This window comes from Lissotriton helveticus, chromosome 5_1, assembly GCF_964261635.1.
Source record: "Lissotriton helveticus chromosome 5_1, aLisHel1.1, whole genome shotgun sequence".
Taxonomy (NCBI): Eukaryota; Metazoa; Chordata; class Amphibia; order Caudata; family Salamandridae; genus Lissotriton; species Lissotriton helveticus.
In genome coordinates this window covers 739,518,863-739,539,304 of record NC_136065.1, presented here as the reverse complement: position 1 = coordinate 739,539,304, position 20,442 = coordinate 739,518,863, and the positions used below count along the sequence as shown (strand labels likewise).

Here is a 20,442-nt window from a genome sequence, read left to right as displayed (position 1 = left end):
AAATTGTGGGGTTTAGAGAATACGAAAAAGTTAGAGGTAGTGGAAAACAAATGTTTAAGGGCAATACTTAATGTCCCAATTAACCCACCAATATTGCCACTACGCCTTGATTTAGGTGTTAAATCTATCACACATTTCGCTGTCCTCAATGCATTCCTGTTTTGAGCCAGAATTTGGACTAACAACATGGAGATTCCCTTAAAAGAGGCAGTGGCGGAAACTACTAGCTCTCCAAAAACAGAAAGGCGATTTGCCATGGTTGAATCAGCTGGGTATGGATATGATGTGGGAGGCCCCTAGTTCTATTACTAAGAAAATGGTTCCTCTATTAAAGAAGAGGTATTGGGGTTTTATAAACTCCTCTTTTAACAATACTGTAGCACGTGGCCCCTAACCCTGCAATTTTTAAATGTTAAAAGCTGTTTTAACTTTGATATGTACATGGACGAAATTGAACCACCCCAGGCACGAGCACTATATCGAGCACTATATATTCAATTCAGGCTAGGGACTCTTCCATTAAATGCATGAAAAAACAGTTTGACAACTGCTACAATCTCCTCGATGTGCCCATATTGTTTGACTGCGCCAGAGACAGTAGAGCACTTTTTCTTCTTGTGTCCTGCATACAGAAATATAAGGAGAGCATGAATTATTCCAGCATGTCGACTGCTTACCTTTTCACGCCCCCTTGAGGCACTACGTATATTTCGGTCAGACACAACACAGTGGCTTGTCTTTGCAATAACGAGATACCTATTATATGCCTGTGGCAACGATCGAAAATCTTATTGTAATAAGTGCTTGGATTTGTTTGAACGTAAGGTCTTTTATACTGTACATCCATTATAGATTGTAAATAGTAACTTTTTTAAGCTTATAACTGACATTAGCTTCAAGCAAGGTCTTAAATCATAGTTTTATTAAATGTTTTTTTAAAGTTCTATGTGATAAAGTTTGTATGTGAGATTGTAAACTGCTCACGATCATACTATTGGTCGATCAACAAAATAATACATCTTCATGTTAAACTGAACATTAGTGCAACACGTTTATAAAAACTACAGTTTCTCAGTAGTTACATTTCATTAATGCGTCTATATGTTCACACTCATTAATAATATTAAGGTGCACAGTAGATATAATGTCAAATATAAATTCATATTGCACTTTGATGGCAGTAAGGGCTGGAGTCTAAATTGCGCTCCTCCAAGTCCTTAGATACTTCTTTTTGTGATGAATACTCTAACCCTTTAGTAAAATGTGATCAATTAAGGAATTCTGCTAGGCATTTGTCGGTATTTAAAAAAGAGATTTTGAAAGATTTAAATTAAATAATTCATGTGTAAAGAGCAGTGGCCGTGGCTATACCAGTTATATAGAGGCAGATGCTATACTCTCCTTTAAGGTAATTGCCTGAGTTTTAACTTTCTTCTGTACCTTCCAGAGCTCTTTCACTCATTTCTTGGAAAACCCTGAAAATCACAACAGTTGGTGACTGTATTCCAGTCAGTGCTGGTTCCATTTGTATCTAGAAATTGTGGTAGGGATCAAAAGTGACCGCTCCCACCATGCTGTTATGAAGAGACATGATTGGGGCTGGGAGGTGAAAAAGTGATTTGAAGACCACTTCCAAACGGCAGCAAAATCTTACCTGGCCTATTGCTACTGTTCAAGTAGTTATTTCTCTTTTCTCGGCGTGGAGAGCTAGACCACCTTATACAGCCTTTTGCAACATTATGGCTTTCACTGAAGAATATTGATGGATAATTAAATGTACAGCACCCAACAACTGTGTAGCAAAACAAAATGCAAAAAAGTAGAGCAATCCCCCCAGTATTGGATGGTTGCGCACTCTTAAAGGGGTGGTGGCAGGCTTAGCCATGGGAGGTAGCAAAAGTTAAGTGAGCAAACCAATGTATTATCCCCCAGCACGGAGCACCAGAACAGGTCTCCAAAGCGCAATAAAAGAAACAGAATTCTATAAAATTATAGTTTCATTCAGCAGTGCAGATAAAGAAGCAAAATAAAGAGATGCAAAGACAGTCAATGGTTAATATGGGCTCAAGGACATATTTGGGGCAATCAAATGAGAGATCATGCTTTTGCTGTGTGTCGATCTCCCTCCCTCCCCCCAACCCTCTCCCCCCCCCCCGCCCAACAGTCATTATGTCAGCACTGCTGGTGCAGGCAGAAAAGACCCTTCACCTGTAACAGTTGTGCCACCCTTTTCTTTCCCATGGGCCCTTCCACCTGGGTCGTAACCAGTGACCGTGCTGATTAATGGATCACTTTCACCACCTCAAGCTTATGTGAGGCAGATCCCGATCGGTGCATGGGTCTGCATTCAACTTACCTACTCACCCTTCCCCAGTCAGCATTCAAACTTTCTGCCCCACCTGCATGACTAATGTATCAGAAGCTGAGTTGTGTGGGGAATAGAAGTGGAAGAACTTGTACTTCAAAGAGCTGCTTACGTGCCATCTCCTCCCCATGTTGAATTACTAAAGAGATAAAAAGTCCAGTATGCCCATTTAAGGAAAATTAAGGAAGCAGTGAGTAGAATTTGTGGGGCGCCCACTCAGAAGTTTGAGTCTTCTTAATGATATTGCATGTACGCATATATCACCAGTCAAAGAAGATTTCTGTAAACAGAAGATTAAGAATAATATAATATTTTGTACACAACAGAGGGACTTTCACATTTTCAGTATAACTGAATTATAATAAAATCTGGAGTTATTGAATTAAACTGAATGTAGTTTTCCTTCTTAGGAGTTTGACCTGGATGTCGTGGCTGTGGTGAATGACACAGTTGGTACAATGATGACTTGCGCATATGAAGACCCAAACTGTGAAGTTGGCCTTATTGTTGGTAAGATGTAGTTTCATGACAGTGGCATCACTTATATTATTTGTATTAACATGGTTTTTTTAATAAACAGATTTTATTGAGTTTATTCAAAGAAGAACTACACACATGTTGCTCAGCTAAGAAATTAACATAATGCAATTTCAAAGCGTTTGCACACAGTCGGTGCATTGCACCATTACAAAGCAGCAATAACTGTGGCATCCCCGTCCTCTAACAGTACCATAGGTTAATTGGCTCAACTACTTCCCCCGTACTCTGCGATGTTTAAGGCAGGCAACCCCTGGCTTCGTCAACTGGTCTCTCCTCCTGGGCACACCATTTCACATGGTAGAATTCGGCAGGAGCGTCACCACATCGAGGGCAGGAGGGCTCAGGGAGTAGTCTTGCCCGATACAGCCAAGCTGGGGAGAGATAGGCCCTGTACAAGTAAAACGTTTGGACTAGGTGTAGCCTGGAAAAGATTGTGATAGTCCTTGACGCCATCAGGGCATCGTGCCAGTCATCATCTTCAAGAGGACCTATCCATGCCTCCTATTGGGCCCTGAGGTGATCCAAGATACCTGGTGTATTAATTATCAAGGTTCAATATATTTTGGAGACCCTTCCCTTGTGCCCAAGTCACCCATCAGGACCTTAGCCTCCAGTGGGCTGAATACGGGGAGTGGGGCAGTCTGAGAAAGTTAGGGCTGTGTGGAAAATGATTATTTATCGTACAGTTATGTCCCATCATACACCCTCTTCCGTCACGTCCCCAAGCCCATCATGCCAACACACGAGAACACGAACACCCGAGAACACGAGCACGAACCGATCACACGCTGATCATGCGCTTCATGTAGTCACACACGCGCTCTCCTTCCCCAAAAAGTCAAACGCTCATCCTTATGGTCAAGGCAATTTCGAGAACCAACTGTCCCACTCAAACCGTGCATTACTGTGGTTAAGCCGATGCCGAGAACAAGACCCCCCCCATCTGTAACCATTTCCCTATAATCAGGCCAATTCCGAGAAATGGGCCCCATTCTGTTAAACCACGACAACCAATTCCGAGAAGAAGAGCCCCCGAATGCTGAAACACGACAAACAGACATCCTGTCACGACCACCTCTCCCTTATCTAAGGAACCAGCCTAGTGTTATTTCTCCACACCTTCGCCTCTCTTGTGCTTCCTCATTCTAAATCATGACTCAGCCTTATCTCCCCTACCATGTCTTCACTCCTTTATGACGCTGCCTCCTTTTTTGGTCATGACTTCTATTCTATTGCAACATATGGTCCGGGCCTACATGACTTCTGTTTTATGTTAACGTATGATCCGGGCATGCATTGAAGGGAAGCTCCTTCCTCTTTTTCTTTCTATAAATACTGTGTGTTCAGATAATAAAGTTAGAGATTCTTCCGATCCTCCTCAGGTGACGGAGCTCTCCCTTAACTCGAGTTACTGAATAAAGACCCTGAATTCGAACCACCACGGACTCTGCTCTTCATACTTGACTTTATTGCTATAGAAATTATGTTCAAGGTAAATTACTAAAATATTTACCACAGCAAATTGGCGCCCGAACAGGGACTTCCCTTTCTCCCCACACGCCGGTGATGCGGACCTAGACCGGTCTCTTCAAGACATCGACGGACTTCCAAGTGCACACTGCAGGGTGTTCCTGCATGAACTCCTTCGTGTCGAAGAGGAGCCGAGCCACGGCCTAGCCATCCATACGAGGCGGTGAGGACGACAGCGGAAGTCTCAACCCAGAGCCCGAAATCTGTGAAGATCGCCGAGTCCGAGGTCGTCTGAAACCCGACCAGTCCCTGTCCACGAGCGCTGCGTAATCAAGTGTCCAGATCTTCCAGATCTTCAAGTTCTCTGCACCTCGGTGAGTACCGCTGGGGGTGTATAAAGACGGGTTCTGAGCTAATCAGAGCACGGTAAAGACGGGTTCTGAGCTATTCAGAGCACGGTAAAGACGGGTTCTGAGTTATTCAGAGCACGGTAAAGACGGGTTCTAGGTTTCTAGAAAACGGTAGGTTTGTATTCTGATACTCAGAATATATTGAGTTTTTTCAAGTGTAAAGTTTTTATTTGTATCTGATACAATGCCTTTGTTCTCTAAGCTGTGTAAACTGGGTACCCGGAAGGGGTTACTGGAACAGTCTGTACCAGTCCCCCCGAAGGATACTCCTGGTTACTTTATGTACACAAAGTATGGGATTGGTGCCATCTTGTATTTAGATCTTTGGGAAAGTTACACCAAAGAATTAGATATTGCGATCAGATGGCCAAAAAGTGGCACCTGGGATTTGAATTGTATTATGGCAGTTGAGAAAAGATGTTGGGAAAAGAAAGCGAGACCCTCGATGTTAGAAAGTGTTGATATATGGCGAAAGGAAGCACATCGAAGGGAACAGAAAGAGCAAGGGAAAGTTGAGAAAGCAAAGAGGATGTCGGAAGAAAGTAAGATGAAAAAGTTACAGGATCAAGATGATGATATTTGTTCTGAACAAAAGAAAAGGGAGGTCTCAGCCTCAGTAACCGGTATATATCCTGTCCTCTCACCAAAAACAGGGTCCGAGATTAACTCAGATTCTAGTACCCCTACGGCACCTCCACGTCCTAAGGTTCCCTCTGTACCCGACGACTTTATCACTACTTACTTGATGGAGCCTCCTCCTGCTTATACGAATCAGGTAACAGCCAGACGAGTAGTTACTCGGACGGAATCCATCCCTGACGCTTCAGGTGGTGTACCACCTATGCTCGAATGTGACTATGACCCAATCCCAGGGGAAGGTACACAAGCAGATATTTCCCTCCGCTTACGAGAAGCCTTAGAAGGTATACGAGAAGTACCGAATGTCACAAATTGTCTAAACAAAATTAAGAAGCACTTCGAACAGGAGAAAATTTAGAAACTCTACAGGAAGCTATAAAAAATAGACCCATAGCACATAGAAAATGCCTCTCACGATTCATGATCACTTGTTTTATTAGAATGATAGCTAGTGCAGGAAAAAGAGTTCCTGATGATTTACTACAACTAGACCAAGCAGTAGTCGCAGGGAGTTACAATAAAATAAAAGAAATAGATCTTTTTATTCCACTCTTCATAAGCAAGGTTTCCGATTCCCATCGCAAAGATGCCCCTACCCAGGGAACTGAGAATGAGAGTACGAACGAGGATAGGGACGAAGGAACTGTTTTTCAGGGTGCAGTACGTCCCCGTATCTCTCGTTCTCAGAATAACGGACAAATCAAACTTAGAACTAAGAAATTGTCAGCCCCCACAGATAGGTTGTTCCAACGAACGCAAGAAGCTCTAGATGATTGGATGGACGACGAGCCTCCACTCACCACACAAGAAAAAGAACTCGCTAGATCAAGCACCCATTGGGTATCCCAGTACTCCATATATGGCTCTGATATAGTTGCTCAAATGTTTTTATCGATCCCTCTAGCATCTCAAAGACTAGCCAGCATCTATATGGTTCAACACCTCATTACAATGCACGAAGACACTGGTTGCCCACCAAAAAGGTTACATCCTCTCGTACGAGACTGTTTAGAAGGGAGGTGGGTGGCTAGGGGACAAGAATTTCTTAATATCTTCCTTGAATTACGAGAACGGTATATCCAATGTTTTACAGACAGTTATGATACAAATCCCCATCCCAATGACCAAGGACAGTTCCCCCTCCGAGAAGTACACCCCGTTGCAGATTCCGATGGAAAGTTGCAACAAACATTTGTGTACACTCCTTTGACGAAACTCGAAATACTCGAAATGAAGAAAATGGTCCCTTCCCACGTAAAAGACCCTTCGGGTTTCCATAGGGAACTCAAGGACATTCTTCAAATGGGTTCCTTCACTTATAAAGACCTCAATATTCTCCTTAAAGTCCTGTTACCTCAAGGAGCGTACGACAAGCTAAAAGGAAAAGATTGGGAGATTGAAGGGAAAAAGGTAACATGGGCAGACTTAGAAAAAGAAGATGCCACTCGTAATCCCGGACAAGGTCTGGGACCTCTAGTTCAGGAACTCCCTCGCTGTCTCCCTAAAATACTGTCTCAGTTGCTGACCACTAAGAAAGAAGATTGGGACGCTATCTCTGCATGTAAACAGAAACCAGATGAGGATATAGGGGACTATTATACCAGGTTAGAGAAATGCTTCCTCATCAACAGCGGCCTCTCCTCCGGTGGAGATGCCTATAGTCGATTATTTGTTTCCAAACTCGTAGAAAATGCCTTGCCCACGATCAAAAATAGAGTCCTTAAGGTAGAAAGTACGTGGCAAGCAAGCTCCCCCTCACAAGCACTTCAGATGCTCCAATATCACCAAAATAGAATTAGGGATGAACAAGAACAAGAAAAGAAGAGAACCAAAGATACTAAAATGAAGGTATTAGTAGCACAAACTAATACGATCCAACAGACCCCTAAACAACCCCAAGTATCACAAGAAAAAGTTACTTGTAATTACTGTAAAAAGCCAGGACATTTCGTACGTGACTGTCCAGTATTACAACATAATATTGCCACTGGGAAGACACAACCTCGCAACTACCCCCCTCGTTCTTCTGCTCCTCCAACTGATGCTAAACCTGCCACCCAACTCTATCAGTACCCTGTGTCATCCTATCCTGAATTCCCCACGATCTCATGAAACAGCTGGGAGGAACACGATAATCGTCCACTAATACCGGTCCCGGTTGACCAAGAGGGTCCCTATGTACATGCTAAACTCCTAGGTAAGGAAGCAAAATTTCTGATTGACACCGGGGCTAGTAGGACGACCGTGCAGCACAACGAAGTTCCCAAGGTACCCCTCTCTGGCTCAAATAGTATTTCCTTGGGTTTTTCTGGTACACCTGTCATCAACAAAGTTTCTGAACCAATTTCACTTAAAGTTGGTCCTCTTACAACTTCCACCGATTTAGTATTTACAAAGGCCTGTCCCGAAAATCTCCTTGGCATCCAGACACTAAAAGAACTAGGTGCTATAATATGTCGTTCCCCAGAAGGAGTCCGACTATTCCTCCGAGATTTTAAAGGTCATTTCACCACACGAGAACTAGATGTCAGACTAAGAGACATTCCTGTTACACTATGGGCTACTGACCCCACAGATGTAGGATTCATGGATATTACACCACACCTAGTGACACTGAAGGAAGGCGTTGTTCTACCTCGCATCCGTCAATACAAATTACCTCCAGATGCAGAACAAGCCCTTATTCAGATTATCGATGACCTGATACAAAAAGGAGTAGTCAGAGAAGTACCTTCCAACACATGTAACTCGCCAGTCCTGCCAGTTAGAAAGAAAACTGATGATGGTGCGCCACCAGTCTACAGACTCGTGGTTGACTTACGTGAACTCAATAAATGTGTAGTACCACAATACCCTGTGGTCTCAGATATCAGTACTCTGTTAACAGCCATAGATCCCAAGGCTACACATTTTACTGTAATCGACCTAAAGAATGCTTTCTTCAGTGTACCCATCCACCAAGACAGTCAGTACCTATTCGGATTTTCCCTACAAGGTCGTAGTTTCTGTTTCACAAGAGCTCCCCAAGGATATACAGAAAGGCCCAGTATCTACAGTCAGGCACTCAAAAGACAGCTAGATGACATTATTCTGCCCGCCAACACGACATTGCTACAATATGTCGACGATCTACTGATCACCGCACACTCCGAACCAGAATGTGAACAAGCTTCACGAATTGTCCTAATGTTCCTTGCACAACGTGGCCACAAGGTGTCACCCTCAAAATTACAGTTATGTTTACAGCAGGTGGCCTACTTAGGACACCTGCTGTCAAAGGAGGGTAGGGCACTCACACCTGAAAGAATTCAACTCATTTTTAACATTCCTGTCCCCAAGACACAGAAAGAAGTCCGTGCTTTTATTGGTCTCACATCCTACTGTAGACAGTGGATTCCCCAGTTTGCATACTTGGCCAAGCCCCTGATACAGCTAACGACCACAACCTCTTCCCCATTTCCATGGACACCTGAGCACACTTTTGCTTTTGACACCCTCAAACAAGCATTATGCTCTGCACCGGTTCTAGCTACACCTGATTATGCCAAACTTTTTGTCCTCTTTGTCACAGAACGGGAAGGTACAGCCTTGTCAGTACTCACACAAACACAAGCTAACAAACACCGTCCCTGTGCTTATTTTTCTAGCACTCTTGACCCTGTTGCACAAGGTTTGCCGGCCTGCTTGAAATCTGTTGCAGCTACAGCTCTAGCAATACGACAAAGTGACTCCATAGTACTAGGACACTCCCTTGAAGTACAAGTTCCACATGCAGTAGAATTGCTTTTGAATAGGACACAGACACAACATTTAACCATAGCTCGCCTCACAGGTTATGAAGTCACTCTGTTCCAACCCCATATTATCATCAAAAGGTGCAATATCCTCAACCCAGCTACACTACTACCTACTGTCAAAGTTGACAACCAAATTCATGACTGCTTAGAGGTAGTCGAACTAGTTACAAAACCCCGGTCTGATCTTACAGATGTCCCTCTAAATACACCAGAACACATACTGTTTGTAGACTGTTCCTGTATGCGCCTCCAATCAGGCGAACTCTCAGCAGCCTATGCTGTCACTACAGAAAACACCGTCCTTCTAGCAGCCAGAATACCTGTACATTCTGCACAAGCAGCAGAACTAATAGCTCTCACTCAAGCATGTGAATGGTCCAAAGGAAAACGAGTCAACATCTACACCGATTCACAATACGCATTCGGGGTAGTTCATAATTTCGGCATCCTTTGGAAAGAGAGAGGTTTCCTGACCTCTCATGGAACCAAGATCCAACATGGAGACCTTATCCTCCAGCTACTAGAGTCCATACACAAACCCACAGAAATAGCCATACTGAAATGTAAAGCACACACCAAAGTTGTAGACTCTATCACCAGAGGTAATGCTCTGGCCGACGCCACAGCTAAACATGCTGCTCAGACAAAATCACTAAACACCGAAACCACCATTAGTACTATCTGTCCGGTTATCGATCCGACCAAGGATGTAGTAGACATCCAAAATCAAGCCACAGAAACCGAAAAGAGAAAATGGGAAGAGGAGGGAGGTTCACACACAGATCAAGGTTGGGTAACACAGGACAAGTCCAAATGGTTTCTCCCTGACCTAATGGTTCCCATAATGATAGAAACTGCTCATGGTCCCGCACATCTAGGAGAGAAAGGAATGTTAGACAGTCTGAATCTGATATGGCACAACAAGCATCTGCGTGCAGCAGCCAAACAAAAAGTACGAACCTGTATGATTTGCTGTCAGTTCAATCCCGGGAAAAGTGTATCCGTTGAACAAGGAGGGTTCCATCCTCCAGATCACCCCTTTGAAGTCCTACAAATGGACTACATACAGATGGAGAGATGTCGGGGATATAAGTATGTCCTCGTAGTAGTCTGTACCTTAACTCGATGGACTGAAGCATACCCCGTCCCAGACTATGGTGCCCAGATGACTGCCAAGCAATTGGTGAGGGAATTCTTCCCTCGCTACGGGTTGCCAAGAGTCGTTTACTCTGACAACGGACAACCATTCTCCTCAAAATTGATGGAAGCTGTCTCCTTACTGCTAGGATACACCTGGAAGTTCCACTGTGTTAGGCATCCCCAAGCAGCAGGCTTAGTTGAGCGACACAACCAGACATTAAAAACAAAATTAGCAAAAATATGCGCTGACAAGCAAATAGACTGGGTTACAGCTCTTCCGGTTGCCCTCTTCTATATGAGAATGGTGGCACATTCCCGGACGGGTCTGTCCCCCTATGAAATTACATTTGGGAGGCCCCCGAATATCTGGGGTGTCCCATCTCCTAAAAGGTTGATTGATATTGATGCAAATGTACTGACAGATTACTTGGCTTCTTTGATGTCTGCACTACGCTCTTGCCGTTCACAGGTGGCTGCAGCCTTTCCAGACAAGACCGCGCCCGATGAGCACCCCCTTCAACCTGGTCAAATGTAAATGTACAGGAATTTATATAGCGCAAATCACCAAGCGGTTTCTAAGCGCTTGCTTAGGGAACCCGTCCTGGTATTCCCCTGTGAGATAACCCCGGCAGGGTATCCGCAAGGTGAAAGCCAGGCATCCCGCCGCGAGGGGCCGTTGTGGAGATTAAGCAAGCTATTGCCCAGAGTCGCAGAGTGTGAACCCGTGAATCGAGTAGGCACCGGAGCGAGAATTGTCGAGTCCATGGACATTTTAGGACTCAAGACCCCGCCGAGCCGGGAATTGAACCCTGGTCCAGGGCTGACCTCTGCTTCCAGGTCTGCCTCCTCTAACCAGTGAGCCACACTTCTCCACTTCAATGGGTGCTCATCAGAAACTTTGATCGAACCAGCCCCCTGGAGAAAAGGTGGACGTCCCCCAAGCTGGTGCTGCTGACGACAAGGACCGCCATCAAGGTCGAGGGACGAAAAGGATGGTTGCACGTGTCGCACTGCAAGCCCTTCTACGGACCAACTCCGGACACTGTTGCTAATCCTGAGACCAGAGACATTGAAAAACCAGATTTTAAAGACACTGAAACGACAGACTTTATTTCACCCCTTCCAGAACTTTTACCCCAAGAAGAGTACAAATCGCGGCTGCGATCCTACCCCAAACAGACTTGAGACATTTGCATCTGAATCCGGCCTGCCAGTGGCTATTTAAGCCCAAGACGGACGCTTGGTGAAGCGGTTGCTGGGAAGAGTCCGGTTACTGGTGCATTTTTTTCCTCTCAAGGACTAAGCAGCCAAAATTATGAAGATAAAGACTCATTGTGCGAAACTGTTACATGACAAAGTTCCCCTTTTCCTTTCTATCATGATTCTTATTTTCTGCATCATGGCTTGTCTAGGTTGGTTCCTTCATCTAGCTTTCCCACCGTCTTCCCCCGCGCCCTTGAACAATACTGCTATGCATTCACACGTAGATCTTCCTCCACATCTCATGAACAGAAGAAAAGAGTTCTTCAATAACACATTCATCTCCACACTCCACCAACATCAGTTGGTGATTAACAAAACAAATTGTTGGGTCTGTGGTTTAATGCCACATTCTGTGCACGGAGGAATGCCTTTTATTCCTCTCCCTTTTGGCTATGCTGGATCTACCTATGCACTCTCTATGATATTTTCCGCCTCTGTTAGGAACATTCCTGAGACCCCGATCAAAAACACTAGTACTTGGAATGAGATAAAAGCAAAAACAGTACGAGCCGTCGCAAGGATGGTAACTCTCACAGCAACATGGGGACGAGCAGACATTAGCGAAAACACCAGTTATTCCCTCTTTAATGACACCACCTCCTTTAGGGAGACATTTTCAGTCCAGAAAAGACAGACAGACCAGGGAGGATGGGCCGTGCCCCACCCGGGCCTATTCTGCGTAAGAGGAAAGGGCAAGGGTCAGAAAATGGGAGATAGTGAATGTAACAGGACCTACACTCTACCTGATCCAAATTTCCCAACGATGGCCACTGCCCCTAACACCTACTTTATCTGTGGACCTCACGTGCGCACTTGGCTACCTCAAGGCTGGTCGGGAAAATGCTACATTGCATTCCTCCTTCCCCCTACCTACACCGTCCCAGCAGATTATCATCTCAGTGACCCTCCGACCGTACTTAATAGACGGCGAAGGGGGGCCATAGATGCTGAAGATACAGCGGGCCAAGAGGCTGGCGATTTTTTTAAAGGAATCATCCCATTTTGGGGGCCTATGATAAACAGCCGCCAAATAAGACAACTGACTCGTGTAGTCCAGGGAGCCATAAACGAAACAGCCGGTGCATTAAGTAACATCACCGCTGAGATGGCTGCCGACAGACTCATGACGTTACAAAACCGTATGGTCCTAGACATCATATTGGCTGACCGTGGTGGTGTATGTGAACTGATCGGGTCCAGCTGCTGTATATTTATCCCAGATAATGCACCCTCGGTGTATGCCGCTATTTCCCGCCTTCATATACTTTCCAGAAAACTAGATGCAGACACTGGTGCCTGGTCCCTGACAGGTTGGCTCTGGAGCCTCCTGTCCTCATGGGGATGGAAGGTGCTTACAGTCCTAGGTCTTGCTCTAGCTACTCTCTTCACTTGCTGCCTCTGTATTCAGTGCGGTCCAGCACTCTGTAATTTCTGTATCACTACCTGCATTCCCAAAACCCAGTCCAGAAAGAAAGAAAGGGAAAGAATCATGTTACAGGAACAAGTAAACGACCTAATGAGTATAGAGGTGGATTAGAAGAAGGCGAAGAATTTTAGAAGGGTATATTATGGGACAAGGAGGGAATGTGGAAAATGATTATTTATCGTACAGTTATGTCCCATCATACACCCTCTTCCGTCACGTCCCCAAGCCCATCATGCCAACACACGAGCACACGAGAACACGAACACCCGAGAACACGAGCACGAACCGATCACGCGCTGATCATGCGCTTCATGTAGTCACACACGCGCTCTCCTTCCCCAAAAAGTCAAACGCTCATCCTTATGGTCAAGGCAATTTCGAGAACCAACTGTCCCACTCAAACCGTGCATTACTGTGGTTAAGCCGATGCCGAGAACAAGACCCCCCCCCCATCTGTAACCATTTCCCTATAATCAGGCCAATTCCGAGAAATGGGCCCCATTCTGTTAAACCACGACAACCAATTCCGAGAAGAAGAGCCCCCGAATGCTGAAACACGACAAACAGACACCCTGTCACGACCACCTCTCCCTTATCTAAGGAACCAGCCTAGTGTTATTTCTCCACACCTTCGCCTCTCTTGTGCTTCCTCATTCTAAATCATGACTCAGCCTTATCTCCCCTACCATGTCTTCACTCCTTTATGACGCTGCCTCCTTTTTTGGTCATGACTTCTATTCTATTGCAACATATGGTCCGGGCCTACATGACTTCTGTTTTATGTTAACGTATGATCCGGGCATGCATTGAAGGGAAGCTCCTTCCTCTTTTTCTTTCTATAAATACTGTGTGTTCAGATAATAAAGTTAGAGATTCTTCCGATCCTCCTCAGGTGACGGAGCTCTCCCTTAACTCGAGTTACTGAATAAAGACCCTGAATTCGAACCACCACGGACTCTGCTCTTCATACTTGACTTTATTGCTATAGAAATTATGTTCAAGGTAAATTACTAAAATATTTACCACAGCTGAAGTGCATGTCTCAGTTGAAGATATTTATAAAAGTGTGTGTGAGACAATGTGTACGTAGTTTGAAGTTCTTGATATGATCTCAGGGGCCCCTCTGACCAGACATGTCCAAGCTGGGGAATTCCAATTAAGTCCTGCTGCCCAAAACCCCACTAGGACACAACCGCCCCCAACTAAGTACCATGCCAGAGAGGTGTCTGTTGCATGAGATTGGCATCCCAGCAGGTGTGGAGTAGAGCTGCCCTGCAAGCCTGTAAAGCCAGTTTAGTCACTGAGGGTGTGCAGTGAGAGATGGGGGAACTATACAGCATGGATAAAAGGTGGAGGAATCCCATAATGCTGAGCTCTAGACGATATGAGGGGACTGACCATATCCCGATAAGCCAGTGATGGAGAACCTGGAGATGTGAAGCTAGATGATACAGGCCATCACCAGTCCGTCATCGTAGGGACCCCATTGGAAATAAGCAAATGCAATGCGGGTCATGGATCCATGCCACAAGAACTAGGCTGCAATCCTATCCTGGGTTTGGAACCACCTCTGCGGTATGAGGAGTGGCCACTTTTGAAAAATGTAGAGAAAACAAGGCAGTATCATCATTTTATAAAGGGTGAGAAGTTCCATTACATTTACTGGAAGAGGCTGCCATTTTTTAAGATCACCTTGAGCTTTCCGCATCAGGGGCTCAATGTTGAGAGACCAGGCTAGTTTTTGGTGTAATGCGACCCAGATGTCTAGGTACTTAAAGGTAAGACGACGGATGGGTAGGCTATCCTGCCAGCCAAACAAAACAGTCTCGGGAAGGGGCCAGGGGCACCAGTACCAACTTAATTGGGTTTACTCTAAAACCCAATGCCACTTCGAAGCAACACAAGAGGTGGGGACAGCAGGGCTCGCTCTTTTCTGGATTTGCTAAGTAAAGCAGAACATCGTCGGCATATAAGGCTATGCGATCGTCGTGACCGTCACCCCCATTTCCATTTATGGATCTGCGCATCTACTTGGATGAGCTGTGCTAGTGGCTTACTTGCGAGTGTGAAAAGGAGCAGGGACAGTGGGGAACCCTGTCTGGGCGCTCAGCTTATAGGGAAAGCGTATGATAGTACTCCGTTAGTTTGAACCTGCACCGTGCTTGGGCCATGCTACCAAAGTGAGGCCAAACCCCGGCTAGTACTAGCACCAGTCGCAGGTAGTCTTAGTCCACTGTGTCAGATGCCTTTTTAAAGTCTATAAGAAGCAAGGCCAGATCCAGAGAAGACGATGATGGTAGACCAGGGCCATGTGAAGCCATCGAAGACAATGTTGAGTGCCACGTGTCTGCATAAAACCACACTCGGTCAGGATGAATCAAAGTGGGCAGGACCTGCTTGAGCCGGGTAGCCCATAGAGATGCAAAGATCTTAACTTCCACATTAATAATTAGAGATATCAGGCAATAATTGGCACATGAAGTGGACGAATATTGTGTTTTGGTGATCACTATGATCATGGTGGTATCTATTTCTGCAGGAAAGGCACCTAACTTTCCCACCTCCTCGTAGAGGGCAAGAAGTTGTGGGGACAGAGTATCTCGAAATGGCAGGTAATATACTCCTGTTAACCTGTCAGAACCAGGGGTCTAGCCAGGGGCCACCGCCGACAAAACTGCCCCAACCTCCTCAATTGTGAAGGGCTCAGCAAGGGCCAAAACTTCAGCCCGGGAGAGGTGATGGAGGGTATCGTCATTGAGGAACTGAGTGGAGAATACCATATCTCTCTCAGAAGGGGCAGTGTATAATTGGTAGTAGTAATGGGTGAACCCCTGCATTATTTTGGGTAGGGATTGGAGGGAAGCACCATGTTTGTCGATAATCTCAGGCACAATCCTGTTCACATGGTGGTGGGAGGCCAGCTTGTATAGTAGCTTCCCATTTTTGTCCCCCATCCCTACACTCCGGCCGTCGGGGCTCGCCATAAGTGTTTGACAGCTTCTAAGGATTAGAGGCGAATCTCCTCACGGAGAAGGGTCAGGTGTCGGGAAGTATCGCCCTCAGAATTTGTCTCAAGCTTTGCCTCAAGACGGAGGGCATGAGGCCTCTAGCTGTGTCATTTTTATGGAGCGGGCATGTTCTTGTGCTCGGATGCATCCCTTGGCTAACCTTCATATCATGGCTTTACTGGCAGCCCATCAAAGAACACAGATTCCCTCACGACCTCTTAATTTCTGTACATGACAACTTTATGATTTAAGCACAATTATTCTCAACACAAGGTGGCTACATATATTTTTTCTTATAAAGTTTTTTATTATTTATTTTTTGTCATTTCTTTATATTATTACTTCGATTTATAGCATTATTTTACAGAAAGACACATAAAAATTCATAAGGGCCATTAATATACAGATATCATACAGAAAAGGAAGAGAAAAATACAAATTTACCAAATTATCATACAACCACTTTCATACAAACTACATTCACTCTTCATTCTGTGTCGGAGGGATCACGTATAAATGTGTGATCTATTTACGCAAGGTCGACGCGTTTCGGTGGGCTACGACCACCTTCCTCAGGACCTCTTAGCAGAATAGCCGATCTCACCAAAGAAAATTAAATGTTCTGTATGGATATCTGTAATAATAAATAACATTCCATGTAACTATTACACTATATCCAATTCATATTCAATTCATAACTAACATTTTTTATACAATTTCTGTAGTTCTAGCTTTTTCTGTAAACACACACCTTGTGGAAATATCACAGCAATTTAATTCATATTTATTATTCATTTCTTTTTTGCTTTTGTCAAAGTGCTCTGCTATATAGTAAAACAGCACATTTATCTTTATCTCGATGTACCAGAGGAATTATCAGAAAAAGGGGATAAGAAAAAGATCAAAAGTTGGTCCAAGAAGAGGTGGTTTAAAAAGACATTTCAAGAAGGCTGCCCATGTAAAATAAATCATATCATACTTATTCACTAAGCAATAGATGTCTAAGTGTCCAGACTAAATTCCGTGTTTCTTACCTAGAGCACTGCTATAATGCAGCTCATCACTTCTATTCAGACTTCGTTTATAGCAGTTTTATGCTATATGCTGTACCATTCGATATCTGCATAGGGTGGATTTATTTTCCTTTTAGTCTGTTATATTGTTTTTATAATTTACATATATCTAAAGTCACTAACATGGCTTACCTAGATGATAGCATGCGTTGATAATGACTTGGATCACATGAGGGAGTAAAGAGCTGCAACCTTCAAAGTGTTGGTCACACGAATACGTACTTCTACGAAAAAATATATGTATTTTAAGACTAAGATAGTATTGAATCTCATCCATCACGCCATTACGTTAATGTTAGTCGCAAAAGGAAAACACTAACCTGTTAAAATTATCAAAGACAGCTACTATGCCATTCCTTTATATTCTTATAAGACTTGTGCGTGTTTTCGATGTCTCGGTCTGTCCATTTCATTTCATTTCTGGTTTTGTTAACTAGAAAAAAGATGCAAACTTAAAGACCTCGTTGCATTATTATGATCGATCTTTAAGTATTAATTCGATTGAAGCGACTACTACGGTTCTACCCCCACTAATCGACATGACGGTCATGTGTATTATTTCAGACCGCATCCACGTAATCCCACCACTAGGTGATGACGGTTTCCTTGCTAATCACCATCACGCAATCTATCTCGCTAAAATCCATTATTTTGAAAATATATATTAAAGGAACCAATGACTCGTAAAAGTTAACAATTACGGTTCCCACCCGATAATTTTACGGTATACTGGTATACTGGTAACGCGCCTTTAAGTAAAGTGGCGTTATGTTACGAAATTTTGAGTGGTTTTATGCTGACACTACCGGACATCTAAGCCCAAAAATACCTCTCACGTATATTCCCTATTTTGCGCTTACCTCAATTTTCAGGACGTATGGACATCAAAAGACCCTCGGTGTGGTATCCCGTAGGTTAGAACAGCACTGGTCTCGGCATGACATTTAAATACCTACATATTCGCGTCAAATCCACGTCTCTCTAATTGGTCAGTGGTGTAAATAAACCGACGCCATTTCTAAATGGTGTATAATTCGTCGGCAGCCGATAAAATTTATACGAGTTGAGAGATATTTACAAATAAGATCGATATTGCCACAAACAATGTATTGGATTGACAGAACTAATACATTTAACTATAAAATAAAACTTACTCGACAAAGGCGTGTGACGATCGTATTAGGCTTCCAAATTGAAGTTAACATATGCGCCATCTTTAAACGGGTTCTGAATCTACGACCTAATAGCTGAGTAGTTGTCGTACAGGCCGAAATTTTGAATTTCAATGTCAATCTTGATATAAAAAATATACCTAATTCTGGATTGAAAATTTTTTTCTTCACCTAATGGATTATATGATTTATTTATATCAAGATAATAAAAGTTTTCATTTCCGTTTTGGTATAATACTAGTCTCCATTTATTAACAAAAATATGTATCCACAACTGTTTTCAAATAACTCGACTAGTATTATGGACAGCAAAAACGGGTTTGATATTATATCCTATTTTTTTTAACATAACCCATGAGATACATTGTTATTTGCAAAATGATCAGAGGCTTGAGTCGTCAACATATTTCTTCATTATGTCTGGTATGTCATTGATAAAATGACTCCCTAGTGTAAGTATCTTAGGAATCTAGAACATAGTTGGAAATATAACTGTTGGCACACAACCTAACTGCCAACTGTATATGGAAATTGTTTAATCTGTTACATACCAGGATATGTTTTCATTCAAACCTATTCTCACTGTATCCAGACGAAAAATCCAATAACACTCACGTTTTTTTCTTGTCCTTTCCATTGTTTCACCGTTTTTATATTGGACTTTTTCCAAAATGCACCATCTAAGATCAGACTCGCTATGGTTCAAGTCAATACAGTGTTGAGTTATTGGTGCTGTCAATTTCATTGTTCTTACAGACGACTTATGTTCGCTGAATCTCAGTCGGAACTCTCTCCCTGTTTCGCCAATATATGCGAGTCCACAGGGACATACAATGTAGTAGACAATATTTTTACTTCTACAATTGGTGAAGGATTTAAGTGTTATATTGACCCTGTTATGTTGAATAGTATCACTGATTATTGCGGAGTCACAAGCGTGACAATTGCCACATCTGTGATAACCTCGAATAACATCAAGACCTGTCAAAGTTGTCTGTGTTTCATGTGGTCTGGACTTATTCCTTGTATGGACCAGCCGGTCTCTAAGGTTCCTATTTCGTCTATAGGCTATCAAAGGTCTCTCTAGAGATGTCTCATTCTCCACCTCAAGAATTCTCCAATTCTTGTTAATTATATTCTTTATTTTGTAATTTAATGTGGAGTGGTTTATCACACAAGTTATCTTGTTTTGGGATTTCGATATTTTGTGGTTAAGCAAAGCATCCCTATCATAGTATTTTGCTCTCTTTAGAGCTTGACGAACTAGACGATGTGGATAACCTCTGTCGACTAGTCTCTTTTTCAGAGCTTTACTGTGAGTATTATAGTCGGATAGGGTAGTGCAATTCCGGTGAATGCGCAAGAATTCCCCAAAGGGGATCGAATCCTTCTGACAATGGGGATGAAAACTACCAAATTGGAGGATGGTGTTTTTGGCAGTTGGTTTACGAAAAAGACTTACCTGTAATATCCCTTCCTTCCCTTCAATTGCAATGTCCAAGTATTCGACTCTGCTACGACTATAATTCGATGTGAATTTCAAATTACCGTCGCTCGCATTAAGCCCTAAAATATATTCCTCAAGTTCTGTTATGTCGCCATGCCAAATGAAGAAAATGTTGTCAATAAAACGTCGCCAAACTAAAACATTCTCAAAAAAGGGGGCAGCTGTGTTGTAGATGTTCTTTCTTTCCCACTCTCCCATATATGTGTTAGCCACACTTGGGGCACAAGATGCTCCCATACTGGCAGCCCAGATAGCACCCATGGTGGCTCCCGAGGCTTCATTGTCATGGAAGTATGCTTGCCGTTCCCTACTTAGGGCTTGGATGTAATCTTTGTCTTGCAGATACCAGGCATTGAGACGCCACATAGGCCGTGCACCCGAGCCAAGGTGAAGAAGGATAGGAGCGTGAACAGATGTGCCTCGGGCAAGAATCTGGACATGAAAGCTTGTGCAACAATCGGGGGCTGGTAGAACAACAAGACTGATGCAGGAGTGAGAGTGATGTGCAGCCGATGTATGTGTGTATTGGTGACGTCTCGGGTGCCAGGTTCTCCAAGCGTCACAGAGTCCTAGCGCCGTAGCAAGAAAGATGATCGGCCCCGGAATGCCTGGACACCGAAGCAGGTTCAGTA

General features: G+C 43.8%; 1 protein-coding gene across 3 annotated transcripts in view; it reads left to right on the top strand.

The window, feature by feature from the left end:
* The window catches only part of LOC144754887 (hexokinase-1), a 1,510,469-nt gene that overhangs the window by 1,272,255 nt on the left and 217,772 nt on the right, over positions 1-20,442 (top strand). For all 3 annotated transcript variants that reach the window (XM_078643208.1, XM_078643209.1, XM_078643210.1), the window contains one exon: positions 2,776-2,875. In XM_078643208.1, the coding sequence (XP_078499334.1) occupies positions 2,776-2,875 (100 nt within the window). The remainder of the gene's footprint in view (positions 1-2,775; positions 2,876-20,442) is intronic.